At 33.0% G+C, this 22,562-nt stretch overlaps 1 protein-coding gene across 4 annotated transcripts in view; it reads right to left on the bottom strand.

Annotated features, from left to right (window-relative positions):
• DPYD (dihydropyrimidine dehydrogenase) overlaps positions 1-22,562 on the bottom strand; it is a 679,957-nt gene that overhangs the window by 218,767 nt on the left and 438,628 nt on the right. For all 4 annotated transcript variants that reach the window (XM_087960624.1, XM_087960625.1, XM_087960623.1 and 1 more), the window contains one exon: positions 16,512-16,676. In XM_087960624.1, the coding sequence (XP_087816750.1) occupies positions 16,512-16,676 (165 nt within the window). The remainder of the gene's footprint in view (positions 1-16,511; positions 16,677-22,562) is intronic.

Genomic DNA, 22,562 nt, shown 5'->3' with positions numbered 1-22,562 from the left:
GACCCTCCAGGACTATGTACATTCTCCTTGCTGATAGGTAGATGGAAAAATAAGACAGACATGACAGCAATAAATCCTGCAGGCCTACTGTGCATTTGAAATCATAAGACAGAATTAAATTTGGTTAAGCATAAGTATTGAAAAGGGGCAAGACACTAAATATATCCTTCATCTTGGATGTTGATGCATAAATTTTGCTCCTCAATCTATAGATGTTTATGTATTTAAAAATCTCACTCACACACAGTTTAGGCTATCACAGAAGTACACAATTATGTCACAATAAAACTTCAGATGATGTATAATTTTTTTGGGGGGTGGGGGAGGTTGCAGTAAGTTTTTCAAGTATCCAACTATTGCACCCCAGCATTTGTAAAGGCACAGTAACTAATATATATTTTACCAATAACCCCCCCCCCTTTGTTGAAACAAATAGTGATTTCACTGAAATGTACTATTAACTTTTATCTGACAGCAACAATAGCCCATGTCTTTATAGCTTCATAATAGCTGAATGAGGGTTAGGCTGTGTTTTATCAAAATTATTTCAAAGATCTGATTTAAATCTTCCCTGTGGGAAAGTACTGATTGACAATTCTGTCCAAAAGTCTTTATTTTAAATGAGGGAATGCAAGAAGAAAAAGAAAAATGACTAATTGGATTACTGCCATATGTATGATTAGGAGTGGTTTAATCTTAACATTCTTTGACTGGAAATGTAATATTAGGCATTCTTTTTCATTTATTTTTAAAGAGATATTCAGAGCTATTTATGACATTTAATGCCTCTTGATTGCACTTAAACAGGTTTAGATCCAAATTAGTCAATATCAAAAATCCATTTGAGTAAAAACAGGTTGAATTAAATGGTTTGGAGTGACTGCATTATAATTATTACAACATAAAACATTTCCAGATTCCCTTCCCTGTAATTATATTGGGTCAAAGTTAATATGCTTTCTGAACTTAGTTGAATCTCCTAAAGTCCTTCAGTTACATTTTTAAAAATGCTTCACACTGCCAACATACTAGGAATCAACATTGTAAGAATCTGACTATATTTTGAGATAGAAAACCCTATTCTGAAAATGTAACACTGAATTAATATGTAACAGGAACATCTTAGACTCATTGCCTTTTGTTCTTTAAATACCTCACCTCTGTCATCTTGAACAGCTCATCAAGTCCACTCATCCATGATATACTCACTCTTCTCCTTCATCTTGACCTGTGCACTATTCTGTCATATATTTGTCTTGCAATTCAATATTTTTTCATTCTCTTTGATCAAACCATCCCAACATATTTCTTTTGTACTGACCACTCACTTTTCTATTCAGTCCACAGTCATTCAGCACCTGTTCTGTTAGAACTTATCTCTTTTTCTTTTACTATATGTACTTTTTAAGACGTCTACACCTACTGCACTCAAATTATTTTTATTTTTCTCCTAAGATACCCAATTCTCACTTCAATATAATTATGTAGACAGAAATCTTACACATATACTCTTATACACCTTCATCTTCACCTCTAATAACAAATAGCAATTTCATTTCAACTACTCTCGTTAGTTATTTGTACATGCATTCACCTTCTTGAAAATTTCTTTTTCTCCCAGTACTAAAAACTTGTGTTTATAGCAAAAATATTCTGCATTTTCTCTCTTTTAATCTTAATTGTTCTTTGCTCTGTTTTTGTATCCATCTTTTTGTCTATATACATATTATATGAATATTTTCCTCTCATCCTCAATTTTATAGCACTCATTCTTTTGCATGCATTTTCCTCTCATTCTCTATTTTTATAATTCCTACTAGCTCAACCCTACATACTGATTATGACATTGTTCCAAGCAGTTTATACATCATCTTTCTTTATGTACACTTATGTCTTCAAAAACGTTTTAGCTTTTCTTTCCTTTTTCTATGGCCACACTACCTATTCGTAAGATAGAAAAGATCTAGGTAAGGTGAATAGTTTTAGTTGTATCTGTGTCATATGCATATTCCCTGCTAATGATAAAGAAAATACCAATCAGTTTGGGAACCTTTAGGTGAGTATACCATTAATATAACTGCAGCCTGCATTTTATCGCAAACAAGGCTTTTCTGTGCAAGCTAAGATCTCTAACATAGAGACTAACATGCAAACCAGTACAAGTAGTCCTGAGTTATGATCAATGACCATTGAAAGTTATGGCATCATTAAGCCACGTGGTCACATTATGTTTCACTTTATGACCACTTGGCTTAGTGATAGAGTTCCCAATCCCAATTGTTGTGATAACTTGAGGAATACTTGTATGCCTCTCATGGGAATAATGAAAATTACTAGTCTTTTTGAACAAAGAGTTAATTCTTCTCAGGTTTTGGTTTTGCTATTACAAACAATATTTTTATTAAATTGATTAATCATTGTATCTTATTCAACTTTGAAGATTACACACACAAAAATGATATAGATTTTGAAAACGCCATTTTCTAAAACTCTATTTCTATCTGTAACCCTTCTTCAAGTAGCAGAAAATTGTTTAAGTGCAATTATAATTATTTCAAAAATAGGAAGTTCATCGTTTATCATTAAGAAAATATATTTCAACACTGTGATTTCATTATTTCCATTAATTTTGCATTTATAAGATGAAAATAGCTCTTTCTGATGGAATTTATTTATTTATTATTTATCAAATTTGGAGATCACCCATTTAATTTATAGAGTGACTCAAAACAGATATCTCATTTCAACTTTGTATGTTCCTATGGCATCAGCGCAGATTTAAAAAGCTTAACTGAATTAATATTTTTCTTCTTACATTTTTAGAATATACATATAATTTAAAAGTATTCCTCTCTTATAAGATATAACCCATTATATTTTTCTTATATCTAAAAACTGCTTTCTCCATGTAATAAAATTAGATAGGAAAAATATTTAAGAAAGATAATTCAATTGGGTTTTTTATTTTTCTCTTCTGATAAATATACAAACCTAATTTTATCTGACCTATTCATTAATTAATTCTCTGACACATGAGAACAAGATCCACCAATTTATTCCATCCATCAGGCAAATGTGATACATCTTAAAGTATAAGTGAACTGCAGCATATATATAGCAGTTGTACAGGATATGGAGAAGCCAAATCCAACCCATATAAATCCAACTGTAAATTGGATTCCCCATCCTGCTCATTACTGTTCAACATGGTGTCTATGTATGTATCCAATACAAATATAACACTAACCAACTTCTAATGTTATTAAAGGCAAAGAGAGAGATGGAGAGATAAATTATTGTTACTTATTATTATAGGCAAAGTGTTATTATTGAAACTGATAGCATAAACACTGATCAAATAATGATTCTCTAAACTCAAGGAATTCTTTGTTAATATTGGAGACCTATTAGAAAAAATCCTTAACATCACATGTCTTCAAATATGTGACTGTCATTTTTACAAATTTGTTGCTATAAATATTTGAAAATCAGTTGAGTTTACATAAGGCTATAAAATATGCTAGCTAGTTTACTAAGGACCTTGTGGTCAGTTGCATTCATGGTGAGATTTACATTAAGTATGCTATAGCAGTCTGTTAATTGATTTCATTACTTTCTATTTCTTAGGAAGCCAAGAGGTATTCCAGATTTCCCTTAGCCAGGGAAGACCCCTGAACTCACCCCAGTTCATTTTTAATCCATTAAATATATTAAACACCAGAGTGAGAATGCAGTATGCCATGCAAAATATGAAGGGATGATGTTGTTCTATCACAGGCTCATGGTTGTCATTTCTGCAGTGAAAACCAGAGCTAGACTTGATGGACAGATGGGCAGGTGAAAAGAATGTTCAATGGGACAGATGACACACCATCATCAAGATCCCTGTCCCATCGCTGAAGCTCAACACCAGGAACAAAGTCTTTTCAGCTACATTTCCTATAAGACTGACAGAATTTCAAGCTACCTCTTTTTATGGCCCTCTGGGCTGTTTTGGTACAACATTCAGCATTTAGCTGGTCAGAGGTAAGTCAGGTCTGCATCAGCTCCCCCTCACTTTTTGTAGCCAGGTATTTATTTACTTGTTTGTTTGTTTGTAAAATTTACTGGTGGCCGTCCATCTTATCATGGTGTATCTCGTTAATGACAGAAACTATGGAACTATGATTATTGGTTGCTTAGCATCAATTAACAACACCATGAAGTGAGGACTAGGAATACCAAGAAAACCTACCATAGCTTGATGGGCAGCTATAAGCACTGCTCAGAATGGGAACAGGATTCCACCCCCCCTTAATTTTCTGGTCCATTATATTTGCAAAGAAGAGCATAACACATCAACAAAGATGACTTATCTCAAGTTTATCATGACTTATGTCACTGCTTGTGTAAAGCACACAGAATTCCTTTATGGATTGATTCTAGGATTGATCAGATTTTGCATTGGGTTACTGATGATTATGATTTGAAAATAGATGTGAGCTACTTTTAAATGTGTATTCATGTGGAAATATTCATAAATTATAAATTCTTTTGGGGGTGCTTATTACAGGAATAAACAAAAATGCTGTTTCTCTTAAAATAATAAATATTTAAATATAATCAGAAGATTTAAAAAGAACAGAGATACTGAAACTCCCCTTGTCCTATATGTTTATCCTTTCAGACCTTTAAAAATGTATTAGGATTTTTTTTTCCTTCTGAAATTTTGATTTGTCACTGGATTGAAATAAAAATAAGCTTCTTATTAAAACGCTCTTACAGCATCAAATCCCATGCAATAAGAGAGTTAACAGTTGTAAACCCTGTCATGCCTGTGAGAAGCAGTGGAATTATCTTGTTATCAATTTAATAATGGAGTATTGAAGTAAATGATGTCATCCACTGACACCAGTAACACCGTGCTCCCCTGGGAAATTCAAGCCTGTGGAAACTGTCAATCTAGATGGATATGGACATATTAAACAATGTACTTTCAGTCCATAAATCTATTCTTTCAATGCTGCCTTACTAAAAAAAGATTCTGCATAGTGATAAAGACAAGTAATGTAGGATATCTTGACATTACTGACTTATAATCCTCTTCACTTTAAGATAGGACAATAAGAAATTCAGTACAAGGCCAGTATACAATTTAACCATTTTTACAGCAGGGCCAATATGTAGTAATTTAACTCTTACTAGCCTTATTTTATCCATAACTTGCATTAAAACTTAACATTTCACAAGAAAACCTGTATACAGGTAAATCTTTAATAATTGGCTGGTAAAATGATTGGCAGATACACTTTATGAGCCATTATTCATCCCTTTGTAGTTGGAATTAAAAATAAATAAATATACAATATAACCTCAAAAAGAAGCAAATAAATAAATAGAAAAAGCAAGTTTTCTTGCAACCACTTTAAGATGACAAAAAATCATCACTTTGAAAGATGCAATCAGTATTAAAATAGATTCAGATTATTATACATTAATTGACAACTAAAGCCACTATAATTGAATTTATAAATTAGAAACCAAGAACAAATTTCATTAAGTTCTGTAGGGTCTAAAAAAAAAAATAATAATGAATTCAGCAAATCAGAAAATAAGAGAAAAAACTTAAATGTCATAATTTGTAAAAATTAAATATAAATATTTATTTTAAATATCAAAGTAATATAAATACTTAGAACACTGATGTGGTTTTCTAACTTGAACAACATGTCTCTCAACAGGTATAAAATCCTGAAAAAAACACAAAAGAAAATAACACCAATAAAGAAAACTAAAACAATTAAATGGCAATTAGGACAAAGTTATAATCTATTTTACAACTGAGAATCTTACTTATCCAAACTCAGGAGCTCAATGAAAGAGATACCTTAAATGCCTAGGGTGAGATACAAAAGAATTTAAAAACATAAAAAAAATAACATGAAAACTATCTTTAAAATAATCTTTTTAAAAAAGGTTAAATGATTCCTTGTAAGTTCTCTTTCATAAAGATAGATGTTTTATATACTAGGAAGAAGTGAACAATCTAGATTAATTCTTTTTCTTCTTCAAATCCATAATATGAATAAAGTCCCATCAGGAGTTAAATATAATAAGCATATTCCATTTCTGAAAGTTGCCAGAAGCTCCTTTGGATGACTCAGAATTACTGTATTTAAATTTAAGGGAAAAAAAGACCCCTGCAATTTCAAAGAGTCACCAGACTTTTCTCATTTAATTTTATTTATAATAATTTGGGGTATATATTGAAGCAACTCATTTTTCTTTGTTCAGTTTGGAATCATAATATTACAATTTAGGGACGGGGGCAGAACGACTTGGTCAATTTTTTTATTTTTTTTTTGCACTTTATGCTGCTTGTCCATATTGAGAGAAAACAGGGCTTTGTTATCAATTGTTTATTTTTAACAAAGCAAATATACTTCCAGCAAGCAAATAACCTCAAAGAGCAACATCTCTAAATGCAAGCGCACTGGCACTTGTTCACAGTGGGATGAGGACATAGAAACGAACAGGCAAAATCACAAAGGGTAAATAGAGATATTTCATTGAAGTGCAAGAAATGAGAAAGCTAATAATCCTGCAGTGCTATCATTCTTCTTGTGCTGTGTGTCTCAGGAATGTCAATGTAAAAGAGATTAAAGGATGTTGATTATAACTGATATTAAGATTAGGTATGGAGCTATCCCTCCTCCCAGTCCCATCAATATTAAATTTTAAAAAATTACTATCTTCCATTGGAATGGAATATTGCTTCCATTGAAATGAAAAGACCCAACAGTGGATTATGATAGCATAACAGAGGTGGAAGGGACCTTGGAGGTCTTCTATTCCAACCCCCTGCTCAAGGAAGAAACCCTATACCATTTCAGGCAAATCCCAGTTTTTTCTTAAAAGTCTCCAGTATTTGAGTACTCACAACTTCTGGAGACAAGTTCTTTTATATACATTTATTTTATAGAAAACTGCACAGAAGTGTTCATATTATGGAAAAAGCATACAAATAGTTGCGTATAAAAATTTAAAAAATGGTTTTCTATTTTTAAAAAGTGCATATTTGACAGAAAGGACTTATTACTGAGTTCAAACTAAGTGAAACAGACCCAACTGAAGTTTATTTCTATATCACACACTATATCCCTCAAGTCACCACTACCTCTAACTTTAAAGAAACCGAAATTAATACATTACAAATTAATTAATTTGAAATTAATACATTTGCAAGAAGCAAATGAAAGAAGATGGAAACGTAAAATCTGAAAAATTGTGTTTGGTTTGCTAAATGAAGGTTAAAGAAGGTTGTGTTTTACCTTAAACTTGCAAACTTTGCTATTTCAGATTACTGTACTTTTAGGTCCAATATTGCTATATAAAGAATAGAAGGGAAGAAGATAATGTAAGAAGCTAAAAGAAAAAAATGATATCATTGTGACAGTAACTTTTAAACCATTTTCAGTTAACCATCATCATTCAATAAACTAATAAGAAATTCTAATGGGTTCCTGCTATTAATTCTGCCAACCACAACCAGTTTTTCCCATTTTTAACAGGAGAAAGAGTTTACTTTTTAAAAATATTGCCTTGGTATGGTGGGAGCAGAAGAGGTCGAGAAACAATAAAAAACTAATAGAAAGTGCTTATATCTAGTTTTACAATATTTCAAACACATAAACTCTAACCTGCAGCAAAACCTTAACAACAGGGTACTGACATCTCATTGATTCTTAACACTATGAGTTGAAAAGCTAGATAGGGAAATGGAAAAACAATCCCTTGGATTTTACTCCTGGATTAGAGTTTTCCAACATTTTAATGTTAAAATAAGGCAGATCAAAATCCTGTTCAACCCCCTCCAAAAAAACATATAAACAAATCCCCGAAACTGTTATCATTTAAACATCTGATCGCTTTAATTCATTCCATTTCAAGTATTGCTATAAATTTGTAAGCAGCTCAGAAAGTTTATAGGTAAATCTGAAGAATTCCAAGCATGTGTTCAGTACAGCTCTACACTGTTTGTTCCTAATACTTTACCATCCTCTGACCTTTCACAGGGAGACAGAAAAAAATTAATGACATGGCCAATGGTATTATCTCTGAATGGGGCAAGGGGTATAAATATCAGAGAGAAATGGGCAGCATAGCATTCTTACAAGTGTTTTCACAAATCCTTCCACACATAAACTTAGCCCTAGTTTGTTTGGTCATACATCTGCAGGTTTTTAAAATGCATTTCAAAATTCAAGAAGTTGCCTAAATTCAAGTCCTAATGTAATCAGTTAGGAAATAACAAGTATTCTCTAATTTCATTTTTTTTTTTTTTTGCCTGAGGCAGGATACGGGCAGTCATTTTCTCACGTTGAGGGAACAACTGGAATAGACGGTCATAACTATATTTGCACAGGAAATGTGTATTTCCAGAATTTTCCTACTTGTTAGAATATCATAAATGTTTTCTTCCTTTGGATCAAACTAACAGGCCAAAACATCAGAACTGAATACTGATATCCCCTACTGCCTTTACCAAAGGGTGTACTGAAATTAAGTTCAACATCAAGAACTCCTGTAATATAAATATACAAATCAGAATATATCACATCTATATATTAATATATTCTGGGGATTGTAGTCAACACACCTTCACATTGCCAAGTTTGAGAAACAACGGAATAGACATTCCAGAAATACACCATACTACTACTAACTCAGGAATAGTGTAAAAATAGTTGACTATCAGGAGCCCAGTCAGCTGATGAGTTCTGTTCCACTGCTCTAGTTATTTATCAAAACATGTATCCATCACAGCCCCAGTAAAGGAGAATGCTTAATGTACTTTTTGTTAGAGGAATTGGACAACTCACTGCACACTGTAGCCAACTCACTATGGCCAACTCCTCATGCACAACCCCACAGCCAATTTGCTGTGGGACAACTTGCTATGGCCAATTTGCCAAGGGACCATTTGCTGCGGGATAGTTCAACAAGTCAATTTAATAATTTAAAATAATTAAGAAATAATTTTAATTTTTGTCATTCACATTTCATTTTGTCCCTTCTTTGGCATCCTTTCTTTAATGATTCTATTGTACTGTTTGATATTAATGTAACTCTTATGTGGCAAGTTGGCCATTGTGAGTTGGCCAAAGCAAGTTGTCATAGACCCTTCATCAGAGCTGGTGATATTTCATGGGAGGGGAAGCATCAGGCACAAAGGATCATAGCCATATGCTAAATTTCAGCATATAAAACTTATTTAAGCCTATACATAAGAATCCAATAAATTAATGGTCAGCACTAAATTTGTGTTAGATAATGACCAGCGGAATTAAAGGAATCCCGGAATTGGATCTTGTGGTAACACAAGGATTCTAATGATGCATTTAATTCCGCCCCAAAACTCTGCCTGCTTTTTATTTTTCTCTTTCTCAACTTGTCTTGTATTAGAACTGAGAATAGCTCAACAGAATAATGAAGAAGATGGGTATCTTCTCAACCATCTCTTTGTCCCTCCCGCCTAATGTCTTAGATCTTCTTTAGCGGAATTGTGACCAAAACACCACAGGAAATCCACCACTTGGACAGATTTCCACAGCTCATTTGCACTTAGTAGCTATTTTATGTCATACTATAACTACAGCCTATCAGCATCCAGGGTCTTTCATCTGCCAAACTGATCTCTTTCATTGTTTCTCTCAACTTCTAATTCTGTCACTTTTATTTCATGATATTCCATATGCCATTATCTCAAGAGCATTGGCAGCCTGAATTTTATCTTTTGTCATATAGTTAACAGTTTAGTCTGTCACAGATGTATTTTAAAGTACAGCTTAAGCTACAAAATATAGCAGCATTGGGTTTTGGCCTGAAGAAGTTGGTGCTGTGATTTTAAAATAGGCATTTGTAGATCAATAGGTTCCTGCAACTAATATCAAAATAGGCAAATGACAGTAGAAGTACAGTGCAGTTTATCTGAGCCTGTAAAAACAGTAGGTAAAACAAGATCTAAGTCATGGAATCATAAGGCTGGAAGGGATCTTGAAAGTCTTCTAGTCTACCTCCTGTTCAAGGCAGGCATCTGTATACCATTTCAGACAAATGGTTCTTCAATCTTTCCTTAAAAACCTCCAGCGATGAAGCACCCACAACTCTGAGAGGCAAGGTGTTTCATTGATTGATGATTGTTCTTATGGTCAGGAAATTCCTCCTTATTTCCAGATTGAATCTCCCTCTGACCAGCTTTCACATATTGCTTTTTGTCCTGCCCTTAGGTGCTATGGAGAATAAATCAACACCCTCTTCCCTTTGACAGTCCTTCAAGAATTGGAAAACTGCTATCATGCCTCCCCTGAGCTTTTCTTCATTAGGCTAAACTTATCTAGTTCATTGTAGTATTTAGCTTCCATACTCCTTATTATCTTTGTTAATCTTCTCTGCACTCTTTCTAGGGTCTTGGCATCTTTTTTTGAATCATGGCAACCAGAACTGGACGCAGCATTCTAAGTGTGGCCTCACCAGTGCAGTGTAAAGCAGTACTATCACTTTGCATGATCTTGATGCTAAGTGAATATATGGTGTTATTCCCAGTAGGCTACCTTATGCCATGGTAAAGTGGAATTCTTCTGAATCCTGGCTTATCAGGATCAAACAAGCATGCAGGGGCATCCTGCCTAAACTTGGTATGAGCACACATACAAAAATGCTGCAGTGTAATATATAATTATAATTTGCTATAGTAGTGTCTACACTGCCACAACCCATCTGTTCTTTATTTTTGCAGGTGTTCTTTCTCGTCTTCTATTGCATTTCATAACATATAGCATATACAACACTCTAGAAGGAAAACAGTTTCATATTCTAAAATAAGAACAAAGAAAGATACTTTTTATGTAGTCAGACTATTCATTTAACTTTCCAATATTATCTACACTGATTGGTTTTCTCCATTACTCCATTCCTATTAGGAGAGGCTGAATGAACTAGAATCCTTCCTTTAAACGCTATCCTTCTTTTTCAATTAGTAAATTTTAGATCAAGAAACTATGTGAATGAAATCCTTAAGAATTTAAAACTAAGCATTAATAAAACAAAAAAGTTTACCATATATAATCAAGGTGACTTAATCCCAGAAAAAAATACAAAGCCCAATAATTTCATCAATAACATTATATTCCTTACACCTTATCCAATTTGTAGGGAAAGTTAACAATTGAATTACTTTTATGACTTCCCTTGTGCCTAGTCCGTGAGATTCTTCTATAAAGAAAAAAAAAAGCAACAGATATTTTCTCAGATCACCGCATCTGTCCTCAATGAACTATACCATCTGACAAAGTTGGTGAGATATAAGAATATGAGGAGACTGGTTTTATTTAATACATTTGTCATTAAAAAAAGACATTTTATGACAAAACTTGAGACTCAAGGAAATGCTTAATAGCTTTAAGTACAAAATCATAAGATGATGTTTTGCTATAAAACATAAACATTTAAAGCAATTTTTATTTCATGAAATTAAAATTGCATGCCTTATACTGCGCTAAGGGTATTAGGGAAAGTGTTATCATAGCCATGTTAAAAAAGAGAGTTAATGTTTTGTTATCCAACTAAATTTAACTTTCAGCTGTTACGTTTGAATCCAAATGTGTGTGTTACTCTGAGACAAATATAAACATTAAATATAACAGAAGTATTTGATTTAATTTAAGGAAGAACAGTTAAAAATTGGAAATATGAATTTATTTCTAAAGTGATTAAAAGGTATACATTTTGTTTAAATTGAGCAAGTTCTAGAGCACCACTAATTCTGCCATTTCTACTTTACGTGACTCTCTGGACTTAACTTAAAGGAATCAGCATACTTTTAACTGTTACTGTGTCACAGCGTTATTCCAGAGCTAGCAGAAAAGAGGGAACAGTCCATAGATAAGCTGGTTCCAATTTAAAAGTCTGCATGTAAGTTCTATTATTTTACTAAAATAAGTCTAGAAAAATAGCCTTGAACATTCAAACCATTGCTGTTCTATATACTCTAATGTTTGCTGATTACACCAAACATTCTGCTGACATAAAAAAAAAAAAACCCTATGGAATATATACATGCATACATGCATACATACATCTGCTTTAGGAATCACAAACTATGTGCTTGCACATATTACCTAAATGTTTGTGCTTGGCTCTTCCCAATGGATCTAGTAATGATTATGATTTTTCATGTAAACTGAAAAGAGTAGAAACAAGAAAGATGGAATTCAAGAAGTTGCTACCATCTATGGAAAATTATTTTCAATAGCTTCTGTTTATCATGATTATTCATCTTAATTTCATCCTTTGTATAGCAGAATTAACCAAAATAAGTAGCCATTCTTGTAATGCTGAATGTTAACTCCTGATTTATCATTTTCTAACAAACTAGTAATGAAAAAGAATTTACATTATGGTTTCAAACTCTGATTTGTTAGGACAGTGACAAACTTGGAGTTCTCAATGGACTATAAATAGAATATTCTGCTTTCTTATTAGTTTATTATTAGCTTAGGTATTCCTTCTTGGAGAGGAGCCAAATAAAGATGATCAAGTAGGGTATTCAATCTGGAAACTATAAATCAGAATTATTAGTAATTCTGGTAAACTAGAATTATCAACAATCCTAGCTAATCCTAAAACAGCCACAAAGAAATAATACAAGATTTTGTTTTTCTCTCATTATTGTTAGGTGGACAAATCTTTACTAACAGCACTTACATATTTTTCTCTTGGCTTTTTTTCTTTTTAACTCTACATAACACTAATTCTTTACTTAAATTTTCTATAAGCCAGTGAGCCGAGGGACAGAATATTTATTTTGGATTAATGATGGGATACGAACATTTGATCACCTAAGGCACAAACCATGAGTTGTAACCTCAACAGGACTTTGATTTGTAGGAAATCAAAAAATAAATGTACCCAGGTTGTCATTGTTTTAAAATGAAATGAAATCACGATGGAAAGATATTTTTGCTGAACTGAATCATTTTAATTCATTAAAAGTTTATACTGCTTATATTTTAGGAGAATGAATGTTCCTTTTTTTTTCTTTTACAGAGTGAACCTACATACTCATTTATTTAGGAGAAAGTCCTAAGGATGAAATGGACCATTTCTGAGCAAATGTGCATTACATTGTACTGTTAATGTTCAGAATAATCTCTTAGGCTATAATCCTATATCCGTATAATTGAAGCTATATGGATCCCACTGAACTCAATTGGACTTACTTCAGAACAGTCCCGAATAAGAAAACAATAAGCAGAATGGAAGTCTGTATGAAAATAAAGTTATTGTTGTTTTTAGCAAAATCAATCGGATGGAAATGTATTAATGATCTCAGGACACAGATGCACAAAAGACCACAGGTACATCCACCACTTTTACATAATAGGTAATGAAATCATTTCAGGAGAGAAAAAATGCTGAGCTGTAATGTAGTACAGTTTCTTTCTTACAAGCAAATCTTCTTGTATTCCTTTATATAGGATTTTTCAGCACAAGCATTAGCCTAATTGTTAAGACCTTGTGATGTAAGTACTCAAGCTATTTCCAGCCATTAAGGATTTATTTTTCTCAATAATCAAAAGAAGCTCTCAATTCATTTTCTGGAAGAAGCCTGGTAGAATGTTTCAAAAATGGCTTTCATTTTCTTCTTTTTTTACACTTGGAGGCAATGTGTTTCAAGATGTGCTTATAGTTATCATAAAACTGTGAAATGTGTTCCCATCCAATACGACCAACATCTTGTGCTCTAAGTAAATAGTACTTTACACTGAAAATATAAATCTCCAATATGCCCTACTGTTCTTTGTATAAAAAGATCTTTGAACATAAACAGACGACTCAGAAGACTGCAGTCTTGTAACTTGAGGTAAACTCATAGGAGCTTTATGGAATGGAACTCTTGAACCTTCTTTTCTTTCTCTCAAGACCTTATCACACATATATACTATTTTCTGAGGAAAACAAATTATGGCACATTTTTTTTGTTTCTCTAGCAGTTTGTGCACTATGAGAAAGAATGGCTAAGATACCCTAAGATGTAAAATAAAATACCCTAAGATGTAAAAACATAATGCCTCTGATCTATAACATGCAGGATATCATCCAAATAAATACATCATAATTGAGTCATAAATGGGCTTGTTCCTATAAAGTGAATTTCAGAAAAGTATGCAATCTTTCAAATTGATAATATTCAGGAATCCAAAAACATACTAGTTCATTTGCTGTTTTGTGACTGTGAACACTCACTCCCTATTGCAAAGTTCTGTTTTCATACATGTAACATACTGTCTACATTATATTACAAAAATATATATTTAAATGTTTATATTTCTAAATGCATTTTTCTCCAAATACCTATTTTAAATGATGTTGGCATATCTTCTCGGGCAAGAACTAAATTAGAAAAGTTGGGGGGAAAAAAGAATAATGGTATTCTGATTTATATGAAGACTAAATATAATGCCAACCTCAAATATCTGTAGTGGTAACCAACACCAAATCTATATGTCAGCTTAAAACGTAGTTCTTGTAGTATTGACTAGTTAATTTGTTTAGAACAAGATTAGTTATTTTTAGAACTAAGGAGTTAACTAAGTAAATGAATCAGTTTAGTTTTCTCTTATGTGATGACATCTGCAAGATTTTTATCCTTTTATCAAGATCTGAGATATTACAACATTTCTTTTGTCAGTCTGATTTTCACTTGCATCGACTGTCCATGGATACCATTGACAACCAATTCTTTTTTATTTTCATTCTGTTAGGAAAAATTCATGAATACTTGGGGAAAAAAATATAACCAAATAAACTTCATAATTCCAAATGACTATATGGGTCAAAATTCTTGTTGAATTGATCTTGCTTATTTTATCTTTTTTTCCCCTTTTATTAAATCTTTGTGTGGGTGTGTATGCAATATACAATGGAGACTTGTAACTAGCTCAAGCTCAAAACCTTCATTGTACGACAAATACTTTGATGAAACTGCAGCAGTTTCTTTTTTCTTGTATTATGTACTGTTTTATATGGTGTCAAATAATTTTAAGCTTGTTATATCAATATCCTAAATTGTAATTAACACTGATATTTATTTCTCTTCTTTATTTCTAATACTATTAGTTAACAAAACAATATGTCAATAATTTTAATACTGTGCAGATATTATATCAAAACAATATAATATATTGAGATTTGCCTCATAGTAATATTTATGCATAGTACTTTACCCGTTTATGTATGTGGGTGATTTTTCATACTAGTAATCAGATGGTTTTTCCCTTTTTGCAATATTTTATGAATGCTTACATGCAAATCATTCAACAGTGTCAAAACAAAATAAAAACATCCCGAAGGAACCATATATGTAATTACATTAAATCTGCTTTTTTTTCCAATGCTTTATCCATGTAAACATTGTAATATCCATGTAAATATTTATGTAGGAGAAGAAAAGAAAGAATTAGGTATTTAAAACAAAAATGAAATGAAACCAGGGTTCAACCCCTGCAGAAAATAAATTGATCATTTATTTTGATTATTTACTGTTGTTCAGTTCAATTTCTGTCATGATTCTCTGAAATTGAAACATAATGTAGCTAAAATTTGAATAATGTTAATATAAACCCCTTTGATTCCAGAGTTCAACCAAAAGAACTGACAACTACTTTAACAGTAACAAAGGCTTTAATTCCTAACATATTAATTTTTGAATTCAGCCTTTAAACTGCTGCATTACAATGCAAAAGCAAATATATTTTCTTCTTTTTAATATTTACAATAATAAAATTATTTACTTTACTGTAATCACTAGCTAATAATTCTTGTGTATTTTTAAATCTGCTTTCTTCTTGTTTCTGCCAAAATGTCATTCTTCATTCATGGTTTTCACTCAGTCAGGTTTTAGAAAGAACATTTTGTTTTTGTTGTTGCTGAATATAGTATAATATAACTTGTACTATCAGTTTCTCAAAGGAAGGCATCAAAAATGGGGATTTGGATAAAATTATTTCTGCAAGCCCTATTTACCCCCAGCATTTTATAACACAGAACAAAAAATCTACCCTTCTTTAGAGACAGATTTATCTCTCTAATAATGAGAGTTTTGGAATAAATTTCATGGCTACACTGAAGTACAGTACATGTATAAGTATTTACCTCATGATAAGCATTGCATCTGTAAACAAAAGCTAGAAAAAGGGGCACTTCTGTGCTACTGTCAGAGTAATTTGAGCAGATGCTTTGTTTCTCACAGTATATAAACATTTTCTTTATCCTCCTTCACGTCTGGTCAAACATATTCGCAGGATTTTAAAAACAAAAAATACTGAAAGTTCTAATTATCAGAAGAGTGAATGAATATATATATGCCCCATGGTTGCAATTGTTTTTCAAACGACTTCCAATTTTCTAAAAAAATGTATTGATCATCTCTACTTGACACATTAATTTCTTTGTAGTTCATTCTGACTTACTTTGTCAGGGAAGTCTGACTTCAGTTCAGTAATACTCCTGCACCAATAGGCTGCTGTTTTCTCACTTATGAGCTCAATGTTCAAGAAGGAACTTTGACCTGGACCATACATGGGACCTGTGGTAGTTCCACGTATTATCCTTGGAGAAACATTTGTTACAATGTCCTGTGAAAACAGTAAAAAATAAAAATTAGCAATTCAAATTGAGCAAAGAAAAAAATATTTCTACTTCTTAATTCTGAAACTTTTCCCTCTAGGAATGCATACAGGTAGTCCTTGCTTAATGATTTGTTCAGCAACCCAAATTATGATGGCACTGACTGAATGATATTTATGCCCGGTCTCAAAGTTATGGCTACGGCAGTGTCCAAATCAACACTGGGCACTTGGCAGACCTCCCACATTTATGACCACAGGTGAGCTTCAATTTCCTCCCACTCACCTGACTTCCCCCTACCTATGCCCTTTTGGTTGCCTTGCACGCTACTGCCCTGCAATAGAATGTACAGCTGAAGATGGAATAGAGGGAGAAGTAATTGGCAATAGCACTGCGGCTTCCCATGGAGGAGTCAGCACATTCCACAGAAGGCCCAAGATCAGAGACTGCGTAGTTCTGTCCTAGATGGTAGTGGGAGGAAAAATTTCAGAATAGTCCCACCTTAGAATCTCGCATCTATTATGTATCTATTAGGTTAGCAGCTTATAACTTTAGTCTTTCAAGATTAAACTGGAAGAGCCCATAAAGATTTGGACTCAATTGGATCTCACTGTGGCATCTTTGGGCTTAGGCCTGGCATGCTCTGGCTACACCTGTTGTTCTCTCTCACTTTCCTGCTACTCTTGCCATGCTGCATTCCAATTATGTCAGCCACTCTGCAGTCTTGCTACCCCTGCTGCTTTGTGCTCCACCACCTAACAGCTCCATTGCTTAACAATGTAAATTCCAGTCCCAATTAGGGTCATTAGAGGAAGACTTTCTGTATTTTATACTGGGTTCTTTTATTATTTTTATGAATGATAACTACTATCATTCTACTACTGCTAATAATAATAATCAATTAATATGTTGATTACAAAACCAACAAGCACACATTACCTAAACTATCTCCTTGTAAAAATCAAGTTTTCAGGAAGGGGAAAATGGTTTATTTTCTATTCTTGGACAGGAACCCTGGTAGTACAAAGAGAGTTGCTAAATACTTATTGGCTACTATTGTCATAAAAAAGCTTAAAGTAACCTAAATTGTGATGACGACATGAAGGTATCTTTCATTTTACTATTTTGATTTCATTTGATATATTTGTTTTTGCTTTGCTTTATTTCATTCAGGTGGTGGTTGTTACTTTTAAAGCCCTATATGGCATGGGTCCAGGTTATCTGAGGAGCTGTCTCTCCCTGATGTGACTAGCCCGTCCCACTTGTGCCCACAGAAGAGGCCTGCTATAGATCCCGTCTGCTAAAAAATGGAAACAGGCTGGGTCAAGGAGATGAACCTTTTCTGCTGTGGCCCCACTCCTGTTGAACATTCTACCACTGGAGGTGAGAACTTTCTCCTCCCTTTTGGCTTTCCAGAAGAGTATCAAAACCTGGCTTTGCCAGCTGTTCTGAGGTTCTCTGGTGCTGGGTGACGGAATTACAAGACCTCATCCCATCCTGTTGGGCACTTAGCTCTCTTAGTTCAGTTTTAGAATAGTTCTTAATAATATTTTAACTCTGTATTATTTTAATCTTTCAACCAGTGGTGGGATTCAATTTTTTTTACTACTAGTCCTGTGGGCGTGGTTTGGTGGGCGTGGCAGGGGAAGCATACTGTAAAATCTCCAGTCAAGAGGTGGCATTTGCTGGTTCTCCGAACTATTCAAAATTTCCGCAACAGGTTCTCCAGAACTGGTCAGAACTTGCCGAATACCACCTCTGCTTTCAATTATCTTTTCCTTGTTTTATAATCTGTAAGTCATCCAGAGTCACCTTGTAGGGGAGGTGAATGGCATAATAAACAAACAAATAAACAAACAAATAAATCTTTGTTTACTTCTTATATATGTCTACATTGTATTTTAATGTTCTTGCTATATTTGAACCTGATTTAAATTTTAGCTTCATTCATGATTACTAAATATGAGTGAATAAATAATACATTCAGGCAGAATTCCCTCAGTAGATAAACTCTAATGTTCAAATGCAAACATTCAGTTTGGTGGCAAACAACTATTCTTGTACTGTTCACTAAATATAGTCTACATTAGAAGTGAGAAGCAGGATTTGTAGACAATAGGCAATCCCTTTAGGCAAATTTCAGCCCTTATGTTTCTTTAAAAACTGTATATTATGTCTAAATAGAAAATATAATCCATAAGCATTCTGATTATTTTATTCATGCAGCTTTTGAATAAAAATGTTGTATGATCATTTCATTCAATAAGAAAGATTTAAAGGATATTTCAGATTTAAATTTGTAAATAATCATTAACATTATTGTGTTGTTTGGAAACATCACCTACACTGAAAATCATTTATAGAAGTATGTAAATTTACAGATTTAAAATCAAAACAATTTTAGGTAAAGGCCATTTGGTTAAGGATTTCATAGAGGTATTCGGTTAAGTATCCCTACTCACAATCTTGTCACTTCTGGAGCGATAACATGAACCCCCATTAGTATATGGCAATTAAGATCAATTTACATATTTTAATTAAGATCCATCCCACATAAAACAATTAGGGTAATAGGCATACTAACTGATTTCATAACATTTGGACGTTTTTCCAACTAGATAGACAGGAAACGTTAATTAGCATTAATTAGTGCTGATCTGCATATGTTTGATAAGGCATACCCTCACTACAAATGATTATTTATTCCTGAATCTGCCAAGTGCTACCACAGCAGAAAATAAAGGAACTTCCTTCATATTGTATGTAAATGTCTGGTAATTTTTACTTGTTTTTCTATTTGGACTATATATTAAGAAATAAATGAGTAGAAATGAATATACAAATATATACATTCATATATAGAGAAAACATACTAATTAATGTGCAGCAGTTAATAGGCACTGATGACATTTCCATAATAACTGTGAAAATGATGCTGTTTAGAACCTTTTCTATTACATTTTGTCTTTATATCCTGATACTACAAATCAGTATAATTTTCAGATAATTTTTTTTGGCAATCTTTAAAGATGAGGATACTGTAATATATTTAGAAAAATATAGCATTTGTCAGTGTCTCTTCCCACTGAAATAACAACATCAGCAACAACAACAACAATAACATTTGCAAGAAATTATACTTGCCTGCAAGTTAAGAATTGGGACTACAGATGAATAGAATATTCTAGAAAAATAATACAGAATATAGAAAAAAGAAGATGAAAACTAGTTCTGGGACAAAGCACCTGCCCCATAGCACCCCAGATTTAACAATTAAGACAATGAAGTCTGGATAATGGATGTGGCAGTATCTGGAGATAGCAGAAGAGAAGAGAAAGAACTGGAAGAAAATACAAAGACCCGCAAATAGAAGTAGAATGACTGTGGCAAAAAAGCAAAGGTAGTACTAATAGTAATAGGTGCTTGGAGTGCAATCCCAAAATAAGAGGAACATCATTTGAATTGACAAAATCACCATCAGCCAACTGCAAAAGGTAGATTTACTACAGTTTACATCTTGCAATGATGCCTTTAACATTATGAAACAACAGGTTTGGATACTTATAGAACAATACATTTGAAATGCTATGTTAGTTACTTACTTAGTTAGTTACTTACTTACTTACTTACTTACTTACTTTTAATCCTGATACTGGGCTAATAGGAGGACTGGCTTCTTCAGCTTTACACAATATACCTCTCTCTATATCTAAGTGAGTATTTTATTGCCACAGACCCTCTGCTTAGTGGAGATACTCGAATTAAAGCATCCAAAGCAGCTATCTCACTTCCCGAACACCTCAAATGAAGGGAATCCAACACCTCTTTGGGTGATTTGTTCTGCTATCCCAGGTCTCTTTCAGTCAGGAATTTTTATTTTCAACATTCAGTAAGAATCAGTTTTCTTGTAGTTTAACTCTGATATTTTGTGCCTTGCGCTCAACAAAAACAACAACAGATCTTAATATTTTTTCTATATGACATTCTTTCAGCTATTTGGAGAGTGCTATTGTATCCCCCTCACCTGTCTATTGTCAAAACTAAACATACTAAGCTACTTTTAGTCCTTCTTCATACAACTTAATTTTCTATAGCTCTAATATTTGTTGCTTTTCTATGAATCCTTCTTACAGAGTTTTGTCCAGGTCTAGTTTCAATATTCAAAGTGTAATCTGATGAAATAGTATGATAGATTTTTTTTGCATATTTAGAAATTATACTGCAGGGCTGTCAAAATGGGCCGGATGCGTCACACGCTTGCCACACCCAGTTTAGCAAAGGAGAAAAAGTCCCAATCATCATGTGATGCTGCCATGATGACATGAATTTGACACCCCTGTTATACTGCTATTGATATAGCTTAAAATTACCTTCACATTATATTTTTGGTTCAAATTCAGTTTGCATCTGACTACTAACACTACAAGATTCCTATTGCAAGTACTATTACCAAGCTGGGTATCCCTCATCCTATACCTGGGTATTTGATAATAAAGAACCCCACATTTATCTCTGTTAATTTTAATTCTTTTCTTTGCTGTTCATTTCTGCAAAGAATCAAGATTGTTCTGAATTTTTTTTTCTGTCTTCTAGAAATAAACACAATTTTTCATCATCACCAGATTTAATAAGCATTCTCTAAGTCTAAATCATTAATGAAAATAGTGTGCTAAGACCGGGAAGGGAACCTGATGGTCTGTCACTTGATATTCTATATCAAATATAGAATTTGATGTAGACCTATTGACTATGATTGTCGAGCCAGTTATATATTATATTGTGTAATCCATCCCACACCTAACTAGATTGCTACTGAGTATGACATTGCCCAATCATAATTTATGAAAAAGTAAAAACACATGTAACACTATAAATCATAGGCTCAAATTATTTAGAAAACATTTTATTGTAATTTTATTGTAATATTATCCTACTAAATGTTCTACAACATCTATTAGTGCTATAGACAAATTGATATACATAAAATATAGACCTCTCCATAGTTTGTTGTTTTAGATATGACAAAAGGCTTCAATGGTCACTTGACAAACATACCAAAATCTGTTTCTGGAAAAATAAGTTTTCATCTAAATAGGGCCACCACTCCTATTTCTTTTTTAAAAAGGCACAAAAAGTTGGTTTTAGTCTTCCACATAGTTTTCAGGCATGACAGATATTCTGTCATGAGATATTCCCATGAGATATTCTGTGGGTGAGCTTCTTAATAATGTGAAAATCAATGGTTTTATTCTTAGGGCTTTTCAGGTCAGTTCTACCTTTATTGGAATGACTGAGGCAGGCTGGAAGTATCCACACAAGGGACCAAAAGTCACACCAATGCGGATTAGTCTAAAACAAGACCCAATGAAACATATTTAGTTACTGTATTTTATATTGAGAAAGTCTCCAACATTTTCGGTCAAACAACTTTAACATCTTTTAAACCCATCAATAAATGCCAAACTAACAAGGTGAAAACAATTCCTTATCTCTGTTCCCACCCTGTGAGACATATTTAAAAATAAATGTTTGATGAGATTGGGGGGGACGACAGTATGTCATTAAAAAGGGTGGTAATTGAACCAATCACATTTATTTATTTATTTAGCATATGGCAAATACATGGATTTATAGTGGTTCAAATGTTAATGTTCAGTTCACCCAGCCATTCAAGGTTCACCATCCTATTTGGCCTATTTAGTCTTTTGAGGAAAAAGAGCTTGAGAGATAAAGTAGGCGAAAAAACTATTCACCATTTTGAATTCCACACCCGAGCTCCTGATAAACATGTCTCTCTAATACCAAGTGGCTATAAATAAAACTCCAACTAACATATACTCTCAATCAGGCACTTTGCAGATATATTTTAAGCAAGTATAGGTAGTCCTTCTTTA

The sequence above is a fragment of the Notechis scutatus genome, chromosome 3, assembly GCF_049901735.1.
Source record: "Notechis scutatus isolate UNSWTSFEM ecotype Mainland chromosome 3, rNotScu1.2, whole genome shotgun sequence".
In the NCBI taxonomy this organism is placed as follows: domain Eukaryota; kingdom Metazoa; phylum Chordata; class Lepidosauria; order Squamata; family Elapidae; genus Notechis; species Notechis scutatus.
Note: the sequence above shows the minus strand (reverse complement) of the source record. Positions and strands in the feature narration are given on the sequence as shown.